Raw genomic sequence first — 18,423 nt, forward strand, 5'->3', positions numbered from 1 at the left:
GGAACAGTAAAACAAAATCAGCCTGTGCAGACTGAAAAAAAAAGTAAGGAAAGAGGACTGAGGCAATGTATGGCTGCCCAAATGCCTGAGAAAGTAAGGGGCTCAGGTGGAAACCATTAAACAGAATTCAGAATTTAGACTTATTTCTCCAGAAAATAACATTTTTCATAACTTCTTTAAAATGAGTCATCTTGCAGCTGTCATCTTGACAAACACCAGTTCTCTAATTCCAAAAACAACCATTGCAATATTTAGGACAACAGGAAACTGAAAGGATTCCCTAAAGCAAAAGAATTTTTGCCCATGAAAAAGCCAATTATGAGAGATGAAGCTTGTACAGCATCAATCTGGTAATGCTTATGCATTCATAACATTATTTTCCAGGACAAGGTATGACAAACCTTAAGCAAACCTTCAGAACAGTTTATCTTTTTTCCTTTAGCCATTACATTCTTTTTAACATGACAACCACAGGACAATTGCAGACATCAGCAGTGATGCAGAGGCAAAACCAAGCCCCTCCCAGAAATGTGTGATATCACACACATTTTTTGGGAAATGCCAGTTAAATCTTGCTCTGACCTCTGAAGTGTGGTAAAGAGAGAAGCTCAGCCTTCTTCTCGTCAGCCCTGAAACTGGAGTATAGCTGCCCATTTTGTTTCAGACTTCTTGTTTTGCTCTACAAATGACTCTGCTCAGTTCTCTAGGGGTTGCACTACTACTCATTTTTGTACTACTCATCAGATTGTAACAAAAGGCTGTTTAAGAGTAGCATTCCATTACATGACTTCTAGGAAACAACTTCTTTCTTTGGTAAAAATATAAACACAAACCAAACTTTGGTAATACTTTTTGCCCCTTTTATTAAAAACAGTCATTACAGGTAACATACAATTGGCACAGATATACATGATCATATCTCTACCTTTAAGGAATCTATTTACAGACTATTACAAAGTGACCCCAAGTGTGCAATTACTGGGGTCTGCATTGGTTTTTCATACTGAAAACCTCTGGTTTTCTTTCAGTTGTTCAGGTGATTCTACTTTTAGCTTGTCTGTGTGATCAACAACAGCACATTGGCTTCAAATGCATTTATTTTAGATGTCTGTAAGTGCCCACAGTGAAAAGCTGCACACAGTACCTGCTGTAAGGTATCAGAGAGAACAGTCTTCTTTATGTCTCTGCCATCCAGACTTGTCCTTTTGTACCACTTTTCACATTGAAGGCTGTCACTCCAAGCCTCTCACTTTGTTAACCAATGTTTGCTTCACTGAGAAAAACGTTTCCTAAACCATTTGTTTAGGGACCAGGAAAGAGGACAACTCTTACCCACAGGAAACTCTCCAGAGCAGAAGGAAGTCTGTAGTGACAGAAGCAGATACAGCCTCTTAGTTTTCTAACCAAACCTACAGCTATACAGGGGGAAAGAAGTATCTTTCTGTAGTCATTGCCCACATTCTCAACAGCACTACATTAACTAAGAAAGAATATCAGTCCATATACCAAGATGCACTGTCCCATTTCCTGCTCTTGTTTTAGGTCAACTGGAAGCTTCTTTTTTCAGTTTTTCTAAAATCTCATCTGGTGTCATTGATACCAAAATCTTCACCACTTTGTCACGTGATTTACCCCCCTGGTTCAGACAAACACAGAAAAAAACCATCTTTCAGAGAATTACCCTTTAAGTTAAGGAAACAGGGCTATTTGTAAAATGTTGATCAAAAAATTAAGCAGTTTGCCCATGATTCAGGAAAAACAAGACTCAAAGCTTTTCATCTCTACCTTTTCACAACACAGTGCTCAATTCCTTGGTCATCTTACCATTTACCACTACTCTTCAAAAGGCTCCTACAACTACTCTGTTAAACCAACAGATAAAAAGAAAAAGCACATTTTTCATTGTGCTCTTTTGCTCATAAACTATAAATGGAAATGGCTGGAAAGGCTGACTTCAAGTACAATGAATTAATAAAACAAATTATTTATTCAGTGCAATGAATAAAACGACGAGTTTCCACTCACTGAATTAAAGACATGTAAATTCTAACACAGAGAAACTCTGGAGGTCCAGCTACAACCCAAGTGCTTACATACCCTCCTGCTTATGTGTGACAGTTAAATGTCAGAATATTTTGACTCAAACACGGAAGTTATTTTTTTTAAAAAGTGAAAAGTTATTAATCAAATGCACATTCTCTGCAAGACAAATTTTGTGAACTCATTTGACATGAAAACAAGAGAATCTTTGAAGAACACAGAACACATGAATTACAGATTTGCAAAACATTATCATGGTAACTCTTTTGATTAAAGGATCTCAAGATCAGCCATAGTTCTTCCTACACTAAGTTTGTTCTCAATGAATCATTCCATTAACTCAACTAAACTTTTTAAAGTGTCTTTCAGACTGAACTTGGAGTAACTCCCTGTACTCAATGTGTTAAGTTTCAAAATCCTGAATTTCAATTGCAGTAGGGCAAAACTGAAAGGAAGAAAAGGAAGTACCTTCTCTAAAGTAACGTCACTCTTCTTCACTTCAAGCACCTTAGAGAGGTAGCGACACAGCTCTGCATTTGCCTCCCCTTCTGATGGAGGGGCAGCAATAGCTACACCTACTGCCTCAGCCGTCACATCTGTAACAAATAGTGTGAGGAGGTGATGCTCAGAATATTCAAAACAGCTAGTCATTGTTCCCTAAAAATGAATGTTTATGCTTTCAAAAGCATTTTAATTTAAAACCAAATAAATGTATAGATTAGCAGGTGATGACATTTCCGTATTTCATAAATTCCCTCGACTGCCAGCCAGTACAATCAAATATAAACTCCTGACATCACAGGCAGCGAAGCCTTCATGCCGTAGCAGAGTGCAGTCATGACTTACCAGCCTTCTCACACGGGGGCACCGCTCGGAGCTCCTCCCAGTTGCCCATTCTGGTGCAGGTGTTGTCCTGCTCGGCACCACGTAACAAGACTCAAACCAGGTTACCCCCCCAAAAGCCGCTAGTTAAATTAGCTGCTCAGAGAGTTACACTGCCAGTAAGTTCCCTGTGTCACCAGCGGAGCCTGGACACTGCCACAGCCCGTGGCTCTCACACACACGTGGGGTGTGAAAGCAGTTCCAAGCGTGCAGGCGCAAGCCCAGGGCTATAGAGGGAGAACACGGTTTATTAGAGCGAACTTTTATGGCTCTAATAAAACCGCACACACTCTTGGGATACAAACAGCCCGCACTAAATCACACATGCCAAACGGAAGGGTTTAGCGTCAGGATTCACCCCGTGCTCACCGCGCCACCCAGCGCTGCACACGGGGGACGCCAACGAGCTACTCCCGGAGAGCCGAACTACTCGCTTTAGTTTTCGGGTGGGATTTTGTGCGTTCCCTCCCTCCGTCGCTGTTCCCCAGGGTGCCCCGGCCCACAGACCCACCTGTGACGGCGCTGCAGCGGGCGCCGGGCTTGGCGCGCACCGCCACCCTCACGGAGCCGCCGCCCGCCGCCACCACCGGTCCCGCGGCGGCGCCCGGCTCCGCGGGGCCCTTGGCGGCTGCTTTTCCCTGAAACAGAGGAACAGGCGCGGTCACCGCGGGCACCACCCGCCCCTGCCCCCCTTCCCTGTCCTGGCCCTGCCCGCACCTTCCCGGGCATAGCCCTGCCGCACCGCACCAGCGCCGCCCGCACCCGCAGGAACCCGGCGAGGCTCGGCATAGCCGGGGCGGCCCTTCCGGCAGCCGCGCTGGGCCCGCCCCGAGGCGCCTGCGCGCTTCGCCCGGTCCGGCCGGGCCTCGCCCCGGCTCCGGCTCCGCAGCGGCTCCTCCGGCACGGCACGGCCGGGCCTGGCCCCGGCTCCGGCTCCGCAGCGGCTCCTCCGGCATGGCCCGGCCGGGCCTGGTCCCGGCTCCGGCTCCGCAGCGGCTCCTCCGGCACGGCCCGGCCGGGCCTGGCCCTGGGCCCGCAGCGGCTGCTCCCGCACAGCCGGGCCCGGCCCCCCCGTCCGTGCCTCGGAACAGCCCCGCGCCCAAGGATAGGAGAGTGCACAGAGCTGGGGGTTTGACAGACACTTGTTCTACACACGGGCTTAGGACACCCCAAACCTGTGTGACCTCCCTGCTTTCCCACTTAAGAAAGGAAATTTTCTTATTTTTTCTCCTGCATTCTCAAATCATTACTTTAGTATAACTTGGGGCAGGGTACAGGTCTTTGAACACGAAAGACATTCTGTTACTACATGGTACATATTGCAAGACACTGAATACTATATACATACAGCAATTGCATCAAATTATTGTATGCAATCTGTAAAACTCGTTGCACACAAATAATCCTTAGGTTTATACTAATTTTTTTAGTACTAGAATATCTGATGATAAAATAACATCATTACAAGTCTTGTATTCTCATTTTCACATTATACATTTTTTTATAGGCACATATGTATATACAGTGGCTATTTGCATAACCAGTTCTATATTCCAAAACAGCCCTTCTGAATTAAGAGAGATTCTGGAGAGATCTGTTTGTTGCTGAATTTGAGTTAGTATTTATTTCTTCAGTGCAGCTGCAGATACTCTCTGCAGTGCAAAGTCCATTAATTCTCCATGGCTCTTGGAAAAAGTCAAGATGATGGCAATATGAGTCCAGCTTTGCTGATGTACTTAAAAAAAAAATACAGTAGCAATCCATGTCCATAGGGTCAATCCAAGGTCATTTTGGAAAGAAGTGCAAGACGGGACCACAGCAGCAGCTTTACTGTCTTTTAAGGACACATCAGAAAAAACATACACAAGTTGTTCATAACAAGTAAGAATTTTCCAGTTCAAAAAATGAATTTTACTACATGAGAAACAAAGGGGTGAAAACACAAAGTAATTAATCACAAGGTACTATTAAAAACAACCTTTTCAATATACAGGGTACTTATTCCACTTGACATTTTGTTTAGAGGAAAAGCTAAATTACAATCTACCAATAAATGCAGGAAAAAAAATTGCTTTTCTGGTAGCCCTCAAACAAATTAGTTTTGTTTTTACACACTGATGTAATTTCACAGAATTTTTAAACTGCTGCCAATAGTGAGCTGAAGTCCACTGACACACCAACACATTCCAGATCATCATGAAAAACTAAGTATAAAATATTATTTCTGGTATCTGTCCATCTTCTATTGATGTACCATTGTTGTTACCTGGTGAACTATAAAAGACAAAGCATGTTTTGCTAGCAGTAGGAGATTCATGGATCACTTTCTTCAAACCTTTTGTTCCATAGTGGGAATCAGGACCCTGAAAAACATCACAAGAGATTAGCAACAGAATGGAAGTGGGCAAGACCTAAAAATTGCTGATGTTCAAACACTACTGACTCAGGCTATTTTAGTAGTATAAAATTTCTGTACCCACATCACATAAATTATGTACAAAATCGCAGACAACAGGAGCAAGGGCCCTGTGTCTAAATAACAAAAAATATATTTCTGTGACAGCAGACTTAAACCAGTTGATTTTATCCAACTACTAATGAATACTTTCTAGTATTTCTCCTTATCACAGAGGTTGTCTATATTCTCACTTAGTTCCCTGCCTCAGCTGCTTTTAATGTGCAATTTTTTTTCCAACCCACTCAACTCTGGTTTCTGTATTGGTAATTATATTTAGAAGAATATTAAAAAATTTTGGAGAGATAAATTTGTCCACAACACTAAGGGGAGACTTTCTGAGAACAAGTAATTCTTGCCTATTATTTCAGCACTAGTATATAAAAAGTGATGAAAAAACAGCTGTTTTCTTGACTTTAGCTAGTGGTTAAAATATCCTTGATAAAAGAAATCAAACTTAAATTTTGATAGAGAGCTGCCAGATTACATAATCTAGATAGTGCTTTTTTTTCTTACACAGAACCAGCTATTAGAACTCATTCTAACTCCTACATCAAGCAAAAAAAGTGGGAAGGCACAAAGGATCCAGTTATGAATTCCATGCTGTGGCCCAGAAGAGGTGTAACAGTCTTACAAGTTACAGTGGAGTTTTTACTACATCCTTCTTTAGCCCTAAACGTAAAACAAATTCAAGATCTAGAAGACACTTTCCCATCAGAAGACTGATAAAAGAACAAGTCTTGCATCAAAGTTAACACTTTCTTCTGTACTGTTAGACATTCTTACTTTCAGCGTTGCACAAGCTGTGTAGCACACCGTGGGCAGAATCTCTATGGGCTCTTTGAACATAACTCTGAAGGTACTGGCTGTTCCGTCACAGCTAAATCCAGTGTCGTTCTGTCCTAGCGTCTGATTCTTCTCATAATCAATTATCTGGACAAAAGCATGAAAAGTGTATTTTTATGTTGACAAGCGTGAGAAAGGTTCTGATTGGATGCACATGAGAAGATTACAAGCAAACACTTGCCTACCCCACCCTGCCTAACTGCAAGGACAGAGCAGTCTCAGCTGGAAAGAAGCTGTGATTTCCTGATACCACTGGAGCTGACGCAGCAGGTCGGAACGATGGCTCGCGAGTTTTACAAGGGCTGTGGGCACTGCTCCAGCCAGGTTAAAGTCTGTGCTTGGGAGATGAAGAATAGCTTCCAGACCTTCAGCTTCTGACCTTCATATACAACATCTGATCCTGTGCTTAGATTTGCTGATCTCTGTACACCTACACAGCCCACATGAGGGAAGCTCGTTCGCTGGCTGTGGCTAGTTTAGAAAACAAGTTTTTACAGAGCATGTAGGCAGTCAATGACACCTTCATAAAAGAAAACATGAACTTGTGATGTTACATTTTATACAATTTATTTTTTATCTTGACTCAATATAAAAATTACACTCAGAATACACCATATTTATTTTGCCCTCAATTTCAGTGGCAAATAGGAATCACTAGTTCAAATGAAGTAATAACAGATACCTCCCTTCCCATTTTGGATTGCAATCCTGATCCATGCTGCCCAGTACCTCTTGCAGAAGTTGGATATCAGAGCTTTAGAGTAGAGCACTTCTCGTGATTACTGCACTAAGAAGAATCCTATCAGCTTGAATAGGTTATTATAAAATTGCCATATAATTTTTAGTATTACACAAATGAGATGAAGCTCTATTCTAGGCAAAGTGTACTTTAATTTTTTCCCCAGCCACAATCAATAGAAATATTAACAATTATAATGCTGAAGTCCTAAGCCCTTTTCACATAAAAGATGTATTTGCAGGATACATTATCACTACTTTATGACTAGTTTTAAATGTTTAACTCTCTGAAGCTCTGCTAGTACTGATGCAGAGCCAAGAAGAAAGCTAAAGGCACAAGACTTAAATGACTGTCTGAGAAGATTGTGACAAGAAAGTTTCAGATTCATCAGTTATTAAGGGTACCTCCAGGATAAAGAAAAACTGTATAAGATGGACAGCCTTAATATGAACCATAAAGGTTTATTTAGTCTTTCAGTTTGAATCAGGAAGATCTTTTTCAAGTGAATCTTCTGATCATTCCCACTTAATATGCATTGGTTTTCTCTGAAAATATCTCAATTCTTTTCAGATTAAATAAATCCAGCAAATATCCTGAGGGAATACACCGAATGCTTGCATCTGCTAACAGGAATTCAGCTGAGAGGTTCAAAAAAGGGTTTATGTGAAGTAAAATGTGTAAATTATGTGTAATTTTAAAGTAAATTTTAAGTAAAATTATGTGAAGAAAAAAGGTATGTTTAGTATAGCTGCTAGGTTCCTGAGATCAACTCTTTTTGTTCTAAAGATCCTGTCTAGTGCACTATGCTACTCATTTACAGGGATGTATAGTTTGACAAAACCAAACTGAAGGTACTTCAAATAGAGGAATTTGCAAGTGAGCTTTTAAAGTGAGGAATGTAAAAAAGCCAAATTCCTTCAAAACCTCATTCCAGATACATTCCATTTGGAACATCATTAAGAGGAAAGGCACAACACTTTTTCCTTAAGAGACAGAAATCCCTATCCTTAAGTACAGAGTAGTCAGATAATAATAATCATCAAATAGGAAGCAGAAGACAAATTGTCATTTAAACAGAATGTCCACTAAGGAACTGAAACAGCAATTCCAGCACATGCTAGAAGTCTAGAAAGATAGGGACAATAGAATTTCTGCCCCTATATGAAGTCACAGACTATTTATTTCACAAAATTTCTCATGCACCTAATAAATCAATGTGGCATGATAGTACCAGGTTATGAAATACACAGCACAGGGTAAAACTGTGCCAGTCATGGAATGCTAATATTTGTTATAAAGCTTAGAATCAAAACAAAACCAATCTCTACAAGAAAAACAATTCAAATTGACTGAAATTCCACACTTAAAAAGGAAAAAAAATAGAGTGCTGGATCAATACTAGTAGAAGACAATCCTGACCACAACATGCTAAGGGATCTACTAGGCTACAAGAGCAGGAAATACAATTTTAGTGGTGTCTTCAGTTACCCGCTGGGACCGGGCAAGGGTCACATCAGGACACGAAGCAGGGGGACATTTTTAGATGCTATCACTGGCCACTTTGTGAGCCTGCTAACCAATTGCTCAGTAGGAAGAAACACATTCCTTGATTTGGTACTGAGTGATGAGTAGGATCAGATTCAAAATTTCATAATGGAAACACTATGTAACAGTGTCCATAATATACTTAGAGTCAACACTCCCACATGAACAACAAAAGCAAATCCCCCACAGCTTTGCTAAATTTCAAAGAGAGGAATATGAGGAAGCTTGTTCAAAAGAAACTAAAAGGAACAATTAGGAAAATCAAATCCTTTTAAGAAGCATGCAGGCTACTGAAGGACATAACATACCCAAGTACAGTATCAATACATATCTCCTATTAGGAAAAGCTTGAGAAAAGCTGGATGTTGGAAAACACCTACACTGAAAACGATTGAAGGACAGGAGAATACAGGAGAAAGGGAGCAGAGTTTCACAGTGTTCTTCCTTTTGCCTAGTCACCCACTTATTCCCACTTGTGACAAAACACATCTTAGACTCCTGACCTATTGATTGCTCCCTCCCAAATATAGACCAAACCTTTTGCAAGTGCTACAAGTGTAATTCCTGTACAAGCCTATTTAAACATAATACACTGTACCTGTATATTAACTTGATAGTCTGTGGGTCCATGAATAGATCCATATAATCCAAATCCCACTATGGAAATTCTTCTGTTAACTGTGAACCTGGTAAGACACAAGCCAAGAAAGGAATTCAAACAACTGTGGTGAGTGTGTTACCTTATTTCAAGTAGGAAAAAGACTCCCACTGAAGAGTAGGGAAGCAAATTGAGAATGGCATTGCATTTCTTTTTTAAATAGCATTTTTTATTTAGATTTCAATACTAAGAAAAATACTTTGTCAGCTAGTTAAAAGCTTTGTTAATTCCTCAAGATACTCAGTATTACTAAACAAAACATAACCAGATTCTTTTCAGTATCTCCAAAACAAATACACATAAGACTTGGTATTTCAAAAAGGAATATACAGGTAAGACCCAATCATTCTAGAATGCACCCAATCCTCCTGAACCTCATTCTTTGCTAGTTTGCATTTTATGTGTGTAATAGCCCAAGTTATTAAAAAAAAAAGGAAAATATCAAACGTGTACAACAGAGCCAGCATGTTTGCAACTGTATCTTATATGAAAATGTCAAAGTTGAATGATTTGTTCCCTTTCTTCCCACACATTTCTGTCTCTCCTTCAAATAGTTTCCGAAGTCCTACCTGATCCGGTCACTTGTTCCACTGTAGCCCCAGCGACTCTCCACCTGCTGGAACCTATTAATGCTGCATTCTTTTCCTCTAAGGCAACACCTTGGTCGGTCAATATAATCTACTTTAGGTTTAGGATTGACAGTAAAGTGCAGAAAGAGATTTACTACTTCCCGATCCGACAAGATTCCAGATTGAGCAGGGCCTGTGAAAAAACAAAACTTCTAAGATGATTTGAAGGATTACCCCAGCTGTTGCATTTAAACCACACATATTCACAAACTGAAGACAACAATAATATTTTCCAATGGCCAGAGCATTATCTGCAGAATGTTTTGCTTTCATTTGTGCATCACAACTCTTATTAGTACAGTATTAACAACAGAATTGAGTGTTAAGCATCTAAACACAGTTAGACAGCACTGAAAGATGGTCTAACAGTAAGACAAAGAACTCCAAAACTCACCTGCTGCAAACTCTTCGATAGTCATTAATGGAAAACGGATTAAGGAAAGGGCTCTTCCAAGGACTTTTTGTTTGTTCCCAAATGTCACAGGCAGTTGTTGTCTTTGACATTCTGCTTCTGCCCAGCGAACAACAGCTCCAAAGAGCCTACTTTCTCGAATACTGAGAGTGTCCCTTTCTAGAACTGCACATAATGTATCTAAAGACAAAACAGTTAGCAGCTTTAAATCAGTTTTCATCCAAGGCAGTAACAGTGCTACATTATGTAGCTTAAAATACTGAGCACACACGAAGAACATTCATAATAAGACTATTAGCTTTGTCCTATTGTTACATGTGTGCGTATATATATATATTACACATAATTTACCTTACATAAAAAGTAATCTCTCAATGACACATAGACTTCAAACTAAAAATTAATTTTCCTGCTATAAAGACAGGATATGAACTTCTTGATTCCTAAGAGTGTAACTAACCTCTGTAGTGATAGCCAATATCCTGAAGAATCTCCATGGCTAAGGCAACATCAAAACTCGAAGTGACCAAGCAGTGAATGCACACTACTGAAAAACCAAGTTACTCATGCTGACACCATGGGCACCAGCCAGCTGCCCATCTGGATCAACTATAGCCACAAGCAGCAGTGGTGCACACAATACCAGTTTAAAGATACATGAAAGTGATCTTAAGCATTGACATATTTGCCATCCACAAAGCCTGAAGGTGAAACACAAGATCTGAGGCAAGGTACATGTTTTACAAAAGCAACTTATCCTGTATTTATCACTCCTGGCCTTCTTTGAATAACAGGTATGCACAAATTATCATGGAATACAAGTCAAAAAAATAAATGGGTTTTTATATTCTGAATCTTGTGCCTTTGGGAATTTTTATCTGCCTTGAATTTAAGTAAAGCATGTTTGCAGTTATAGAAAATAGCATATTAGAAAGTCAAAACAGATTGAGACTTACCAAGACTATAGGTCACTCACAGTCTTGGTACAAATCCTACTGAACATGAGTTAACAATGACTTTACAATTTCTTTAAGCAGTGAAATACCTTCCTTCAGTCTGACTTTTTCCCAGAATCTAGCTGAATTGGAGTAAAACCATAGACACATATAGTGGCAATGAAATTGAGTAAGCAAATTTACAACTCCTAGCTTTTGATAGAAGATTAAACAGAGAAACTAACAGTTCATATATTCATTTTTTAAAGCAGGTTTCATTAATTGTACCTGATCTGTGCAACTTTGAATAGATAAGTACCATGTGGCAGCAGAACAGTGTGACTCCTGCTGCATGTACAAAGCAGGTGTGGACACCTCAGGGACGAGGCACAACCCTCAGCAAGTGAAAGCTTTGGCTTCAACGTAAAGTGTGGTGTCACCACAGTGGGAGCCCTGGGACACCACCACTACTCCAACAGGGACACAATGCAGTGGAAGCCAGCTCAGGAGTGAAGCTCAAAGGAAAGCACTGCAGGGGTGGATAACCAAGAAGGGAAGAAGTGCTCGGGACTCTGCATACTCAGATGGGGGAAGGAACTATCCTGTGATTTCATGCTTGGAACATGCAGAGTGACTTACCTATGTCGATATCTGTAAAGCCTTCTGCACTTATGGCATCCATAGTGCTTTTGTCTATTGTGTCAAGACAAAGACTAGCAAGCTGCGGTTCATCAAACAAACGAGCCTGAAAAGATAAAGAAGCGCATCTTAAGCATAAAGCTGACAAACTGCTAACCTTAAAAAGCAAACTTTTTACTCTAGTATAGACATAAATTAAAATAGAATGATTTGTCTAAGTACTCTTTGTGTTTATACCTTGAAGAGCACTTAAAATCTCAAAGGAGTACATAATTAAGGAGAATTTATCATTTCCCTCCAATTACCAATTTTCCTAGTAAATCAAAATTAAGCTTAAATTTACCTACTTGAGTAAGCAGCATAAAGGCATTATCTGCTCGGAGATGCTTTGTTAGGAAATCCACACAATGTGCTTCCAAGGCAGGGACTGCATACTTTTTAGCAGTGTATAAAGTAGTCATGACTGTTTCTGGACCAATCTGAACTTCATCTGAATAAAGAAACCTATAAATAAATACACAAATACAGATCATAAAAACATATCTTTAGCGGGCAGCCAAACACAACAGTCTCTCTGCATTTAGAAAACAGGCCAAAGATTTGCATTGTATACAGTGCAACAGTTGACCTCACTGCATTTTTATAAATAAAGAAGCTAAGTTAAAGGGTTGAAGAAAGAGTATTATGTTAACCTAATGGCATACATTTGTTTTAAACATGTATTACTCCCTCAGACTGATCTGGCTGTACTAGTTATACATAGCTCCCCAACTGTAAACAACAGCTGAGCTGCAGAATTACTTAACCTACAAATGCATGCTCTCAGTTCATCAGGAGAATATCAATGCACAACCCTCTATGGCTGTATTCCTGAAATTCATTTACTGACAGTGCACACTGGCTTCCCCTCCGTGAGGGAATAGTGTCAAGGACTTAGATTGTGAGAATATCTTATGTCAAAGTTACCCCTCTGTAGTATTCAGAGAGGAAAGGGAGTACATTCTAGCAGATGACCTTGACTCTTCTATTCCTGCCACAGCAAAACACTCTGGCTTGTCTCTACTGCTTGAGGCAAGAGGATTGGTTGAGATTTTAGCATAAGCTGTGAACCAGAAGATAGGAGCCTCCACCAATACCAGGAAAAAACCCCATTTCCTGAGCAGTTGTTATTTGAGACTAGACAAGATCAGATCTATTTTAAGGTTCTGTATGGAAACTATGACTTTTTAAAAATAACTTTTCTTACAAGTGACATTTAAGATAATTTTAGCAAAATTTCATCAGCCTTTCAGATAACAATCAAGAATAGTCTGTGATTTACAAAAATACATTTGTCCCCAACACATAGGTAATTAAACATAATAAACCAAGGCACACTAGCAAATGCAAGAATTCCACAATGAGAACTAAGCCTTTCCTTTATATTTCTTAATATTCGTTCTTCAGAACATCCTGGAAATGAATGACACACGGAGACAGAAGGTGTGTTTAGAAGGGTTTTTAAATGTAGCAATAAGCAATTTGTATCCAACAAGAGAAACTTGTGAAAGTAACAGACTTGTTAAACCTCCTTGCAACATAGAGAAATCAAAGTAACACAAACCTAAAGTTTCAACCGAAGTTCTTCACCGTTTACATTTCTTATATTCCAAGGAAATTCTAATTGTCAGTAGTCGCTAACACGCACTAAATATGGTGTTCAACATTAAATTTGCTGCCACAATACAGGTACATATTTACCATTACAAGACTCCACTCAAACAGCCAGCTTGCACATCACTTCGGAGATGTGAATGATGCTCTAGATTAATTTTTTAAACGGGATTTAAATTGAACAGCACCTAGGAAGAATTAATTTAATTAAATGCTAACTTTTTTTCCTAAGTAAAAGTTTCATACAGCTCAATTAGAACTGATTTATGAAAGCTATGAACTATTATTGTCTGTTGATGAAAACGATGGGCTGACTTGCTAGTCACAACTGCTGACAAATTTACTTTTAAGAAACTAATATTTCATAGGTACAACTTTTGCATACTAAATTGACAAGTTCTTCATTAAAGCACTAGAACGGTGCATTTACATTTTGGTTCTAAGATTTAAAATAATCAGTTTAATATGCCATAACTTTCATTGCATGACTTTATAGGAGCTTAGAGTCCAAATCATCTAAGTCGATTAACAGGCTGTAAAAAAAGCAATACTGCCATGCAAACTGCAGACTACAGTCTACATTTTACCTAATTAAAAAAAAAAAAAAAAAAAAAAAAAAAAGAAAATTCCAAGTTGGTTTTGGAACATGATTTTGATTTTATTCCTTAAGTGAATCCAATCTGAAGCCAATGAAGCGACACACCAGAGGAGCTCATCTGGCTTGTGTTTCACTTTCTGCTCTACCTTCTAAAGAAACGGGGTGCAGTTCTAGGTGTGTCTTCCCTCTAAAAAACCCCTGCTCATAAGTGCCAAGAGCTGTGTCTCTGTTAACTCTCCCCTCTGTGGCACGCCTGAACTAGCACAGCTTTATGTTTACACCACTGCTCCTCCTCCACTTGACTCAGTGGCACCGAAGATCACTTATCCTTATTCCCTCCTCTCTTTCCCTTTGAGACACAAACAACTTAATCTTATTGGCATGCAGGATGAGGGAATGGGAAGCTGGGGGGTGTATGTGCATACTGGAAGAACATTTTTAACGACCAGAACAAACAATTTTTCCAAGTGACCATTCAATCATTCAGTCTACATAAGCCTCTCATACATTTTATGCTCCTTTTCTTTACTCTCAGGTTAGCACTTCCTTCTCCCCTGTTTGAGCATCCTCTCAGTAGCTGAAATGTTTTCACCATTATAAAAGTACACAGGAATGTTTTTTTCCTGTTAGTCATGATTACCCCTCTATTTACTGCTTGCCAAAAGTCTCTGCAAAGATTTTTTAGAAGACAGACTGCTAATTTGTGCCATGTCATCACTTTCCTTTATCCTATGATCAAAGGACAAGCTAGCTTACTGTAAAATACGAATGAAAATTTAAAAAAAAAATCTTACTAAAACCAACAAAAAGAAACCCTAAAGCAGAACCCTACTGAGACAACTTGAATTTTTTTTGATCATTGCTATTCAATTTGCAGTTAGAAATAGGAAAAAAAGAAGTTGTTTCACTGGGAAACAGATCCCAACTTTGTGACTTTGATATTATTTCAGCTCTTAAGGATTTATCTGTCAAACTACTTCTTTTTTTCATCAAAAAATCTTTGACTTTAATTTACAAGTAGCCTTTGTCAGTAGATCTTTATGAAACACATAAACTATAGACATGACTTGACAAACCACATGAGTAAATAAAATGGAAATGAGCTGAGGAACATTAATTAGAAAATTATCCTTTTAAAGTTTTGCATTACTTAAACATTTCCATGACCTGATGTTCATTTGGTACGTGTAGTCAAAGATGCTGACTTAATTTCTAGCCAATATACCTCAGACTGCTATTTGCAAACATTAAAGAAATGTCCTCTGAAGGGTAACTATCATTATGTGACCAATTTACTAATGATAGATAAAAGAGGCCAACAGTACAAGGTATCATTCCTGCCTCTTTCAGTCAACACAAGGAAAAGACCCCATGTTGTTTCCAGCATGGAAAAAGTCCAGTACTGGCATGTATTAAAGAAGTTCTCCTTAGATATGTTTTTAACAAGGTATTGCAAAGTATATTAATTTCAATATAAGCTGAGAGAAATATACATAACATGGAAGAATGTCCTAAAAAGCTGGCACAGACAGCAAACCTGAGATGTTTCAGCAGTCCACCAGTGTGGTGATACTCAGACAAGATACAAGCATAATCAGTTTACTGATGCAAGCCATTACGTACTGGCAGCTCTACCAACACAAGATGGCTTTTGTTTGCTTCTAACAACACCTCTTCATTCACTTCTACAGTTTTGAAATACCATGCTTCTTATCTTTACTTAGAAATCTCTTAGAAATCTCTGTTTCTGTGTTTCTATTTTTACCCAAACTTCTCTGATTGTAGCCACTTTTCACTGTCCAGCGTTTTCCCACATATATAGAGACAAACATGTACATGTGCACTGTCATTTACTTTTAACCTTTGAAACCAATCTGCTCTCGTTCCCCTGCACAAACTCTCCACCTTTGCTAAAAATCCACTCACTATTTGGTAAAAATCCACGAAGAACAGCTCCTTTGCTAATAGCAACAGAGAGACATTGCTGCTGCATGGGGGTTTGTCGGGTTTTGTGCACATCACTTGCTTCAGCTCCTGTGTCCATGATTACCGAAGGACCAGGTGACTCTTTTAATTGTTCCTGTCTGTTAGGCCTCAGCAAAAGAAGAAAGTTTGCCAAGACTTTGGAGTTTTTCCTCTTACAAAAAACTTTGAGTCGCTACATACTTATTTCCAGGCAATAATATTACTTGTTTCCCAAATGTTCATAACAGAGAACTGTTTTATGTATTTTTTAGTTTTGCCTAGCAGAGCGGTTTCTTTGATAATAAGGTTATGCAGTTTAGTTGTGTTACCACACCACAGCCCGAGGCACAAATAAACTATTAGTAATTGTTTTTATGAACACCATAAATTTTATTTGCCACTACACTGAGTAAAGAGAAATGGTAAGTGAACTCATCAGTTTCGTGAGCACGCGAACTAGCAGATCCTATTCTGCCCAAATTAGAAATCACTAACACACTTTATATCATTTTTGCAATCACTGCACTCCCAGTCTCACACTCAGATGGCCTGGGAGTAGAAATCAGCTGGTTACTGCCTTCTGCTGCACGTTCCCTCTCTGCCCAAGTATGACTACAAGGGGTGTTATTATGGCAAAAATATATAACAACTTATTACCATCCCTGACAAAGAAAAGTGAACAGGAAGATGACTCAGACTTCAAAGTAAGTATCAAATTTCAAGGTAAGTATCAAATGAAACTAAAAGCTTGGTACAACAGCCTCTGTCCCTTCTTAGTTACTATTAGAAGATGGCTGGATAGTTGCAACACCAAGGGGACGCACTAATTCTCATCATTTTACTTAAACAAACCAAAACATTGAATCCAAGAGCCCAACCAGACACCCACCGAGTGCTTCCCTAAACAGACAGCTGCCATGGAATTAGGGCACTTCTCTTGGGAGAACAGTGCAGGCTAAAGAGCAAGAAGGGACCAAAACACGTTGGCGGGTGACCTTGCGTGGAGCCCACAGGGTATTTCCGCGCCTTCCCTGCATCTCCCTCCGGGGACGGGCAATAGGGAAAGGCCGGGCTCCGTGGGGACAGGAGCAGGGAGGGACCGCGGAGCGAGGAAAAGGCACCGGCGGCCAAGCGGGGCCCCGGCGCGGAGCCCCCTCGGTGCGCGGCCGCCCCCGCCCCGCGCTGACCTGAGGAGCGCCAGGAAGGCGGCGGGCTCCACGTCGGGCAGCTCGATCTCGGCCGAGGTGGTGGCCATGCCGCCGTTGAACATCGCGTCGAACACGGCGCTGCCGGCCGCCAGCACGAACCGGTGGGCGGGGATGCGCTGCTGCCCGGGCCCGGGGGGAGCCGCCCCGCCAGCGCCGCCGCCGCCGCGGGCGCTGCCCTTGCCCACCACGAAGTGCACGTCGCTGAGGAGCTCGTTGGAGAAGAGGAAGGCGAAGCGCTCCCGCAGCGAGCCCTTGGTGGCCTGCCAGTTGTACAGCGGCTCCCGCTGCAGCACCGCGCCGGCCTCGGCGGCGGCGACACCCGCGGCGGTGCCGGGCGGCGTCTCCGCGGGCGCCCCCGGGCCGCCCCCCGCGGCCGCCATCGCCCTCGGGGCCGCGCCGGGCCGGGCCGCGCCGGGCGCTCCCTCAGAACCGCCCGACGTCACCGCGCCGCCCCGCCCGCCGGCCCGCGCACGCGCCGCTGCCCCCGCAGGCCGGGCCGGAGCCGCCTGGCCCGAGCCGGGATCTGCCCCGGGATGTGTCCCGGGATACGACCCTGGACGTGCCCCGGGATGTGCCCCGGGACTGTGTCACTCGCCAGGCCCGTCAAGGCGCCTGGGACCGCCCTCGCGGACGGAATGCGCTTCCAGGGCCGCGGAGAAGGAACAAGCGGGCGCGCAGGGCACAGAGCGCCGCGGCAGGCGCGGAGCTGATAACGCTGCCCGTGGGAGCGAATAAATGGCAGTGATTTTGTTTGGGCACGTGAAACGCAAATTCGTTTTTACAGCGCCTGTTTTCGCTGTGTTAACAGGGAGAACAAGGGCTGGTGGCCTATTTTAACTCTTTCTGAAGTAACGTTGAAACATCGGCGGCTTTTGGCACACACGCCTTAGAGTCCTTGTGCACGTACAGTGTGTCTCGACATTCCGTGTTTTAATTTCTGAGGAGAAAGGTCGAAGCAGAAGAGGCCGCGGCGGCGGTGGCAGGGCGGCAGTGCGGGCTTGTGCCCCAGCAGCGCGCACCCATTCACCGCCCTTGGAGCAGGGCCGTAGGGAGGGGAATGAACCTTCGCGGTTTGTGCGCTGTCATGCTGGCTTTTAGGAAAGAAAGGAGAGAGGAATAAGGAGTGTTGGCGTCTTCCCAGCCCTGTCAAACCGCTGCTGGTGCAGAACTGAGGCAGTTCCTTTTGCCATCTGCTGGGGCTGTGCTGTAACCACAGCGG

The 18,423-nt window shown here is 41.7% G+C and overlaps 2 protein-coding genes across 5 annotated transcripts; both read right to left on the reverse strand.

The window, feature by feature from the left end:
- Positions 1 to 846: 846 nt before the first annotated feature.
- On the reverse strand, positions 847 to 3,923 carry LOC309578052 (UPF0235 protein C15orf40 homolog). Of its 4 annotated transcripts, none has more exons than XM_082290396.1 (5): positions 3,640 to 3,923; positions 3,434 to 3,560; positions 2,509 to 2,636; positions 1,507 to 1,636; positions 847 to 1,363 (listed from the first exon to the last, which is right to left on the reverse strand). In XM_082290396.1, exons 1-4 carry the CDS (start codon positions 3,709 to 3,711, stop codon positions 1,544 to 1,546), a joined length of 420 nt encoding a protein of 139 aa, XP_082146522.1. In that variant the 5' UTR covers positions 3,712 to 3,923; the 3' UTR covers positions 847 to 1,363; positions 1,507 to 1,543. The 4 variants fall into 4 exon arrangements, with proteins under 4 accessions (XP_082146522.1, XP_082146521.1, XP_082146523.1 ...); XM_082290395.1 differs by having other exon boundaries at positions 847 to 1,415; XM_082290397.1 differs by lacking the exon at positions 1,507 to 1,636.
- Positions 3,924 to 4,519: 596 nt separating this feature from the next.
- On the reverse strand, positions 4,520 to 17,607 carry BTBD1 (BTB domain containing 1). Its single transcript, XM_082290393.1, has 9 exons — positions 17,184 to 17,607; positions 12,128 to 12,284; positions 11,781 to 11,886; positions 10,189 to 10,386; positions 9,735 to 9,927; positions 9,106 to 9,193; positions 6,164 to 6,310; positions 5,189 to 5,285; positions 4,520 to 4,756 (listed from the first exon to the last, which is right to left on the reverse strand). Exons 1-9 carry the CDS (start codon positions 17,582 to 17,584, stop codon positions 4,659 to 4,661), a joined length of 1,485 nt encoding a protein of 494 aa, XP_082146519.1. The 5' UTR covers positions 17,585 to 17,607; the 3' UTR covers positions 4,520 to 4,658.
- Between the last annotated feature and the right edge of the window lie 816 nt (positions 17,608 to 18,423).

This window comes from Coloeus monedula (assembly GCF_965178545.1).
Source record: "Coloeus monedula genome assembly, chromosome: 14".
NCBI lineage: Eukaryota > Metazoa > Chordata > Aves > Passeriformes > Corvidae > Coloeus > Coloeus monedula.